Consider the following 288-nt stretch of genomic DNA (forward strand, 5'->3'; position numbering starts at 1 on the left):
TGCTCATGCGCTTAGTTGTGTTGTGTGGATGCCTCTGCAGCGGCAGCCGAAGCAACAGGTCCAGCAGCAGCAGCAGCAGCAGCAGGAGCAGCAGCAGCAGCAACTGCAACAGGAGCAGGAGCAACAGCAGCAGCAGCAACAGCAACAGCTGCCACAGCAGCAGCAGCAACAGCAGCAACAGGAGGAGCAGGTTCAACAGCCGCAGCAGCAATTGCACGAACAGCAGCAGCAGCAGCAGCAACAGCAGCAGCAGCAGCAGCAGCAACAGCAGCAGCAGCAGCAGCAGCA

The 288-nt window shown here is 60.1% G+C and overlaps 1 protein-coding gene across 1 annotated transcript in view; it reads left to right on the forward strand.

Moving 5' to 3' along the window:
• Positions 1-288, forward strand: part of EMH_0021810 (uncharacterized protein) — a gene marked incomplete at both ends in the record, with an annotated part of 741 nt that overhangs the window by 176 nt on the left and 277 nt on the right. Inside the window, one exon of the mRNA XM_013501844.1 lies at positions 1-286. Within this exon, the coding sequence (XP_013357298.1) occupies positions 1-286 (286 nt within the window). The remainder of the gene's footprint in view (positions 287-288) is intronic.

The sequence above is a fragment of the Eimeria mitis genome, genomic scaffold, assembly GCF_000499745.2.
Source record: "Eimeria mitis Houghton genomic scaffold, Emh_scaff773, whole genome shotgun sequence".
NCBI classification, from domain to species: domain Eukaryota; phylum Apicomplexa; class Conoidasida; order Eucoccidiorida; family Eimeriidae; genus Eimeria; species Eimeria mitis.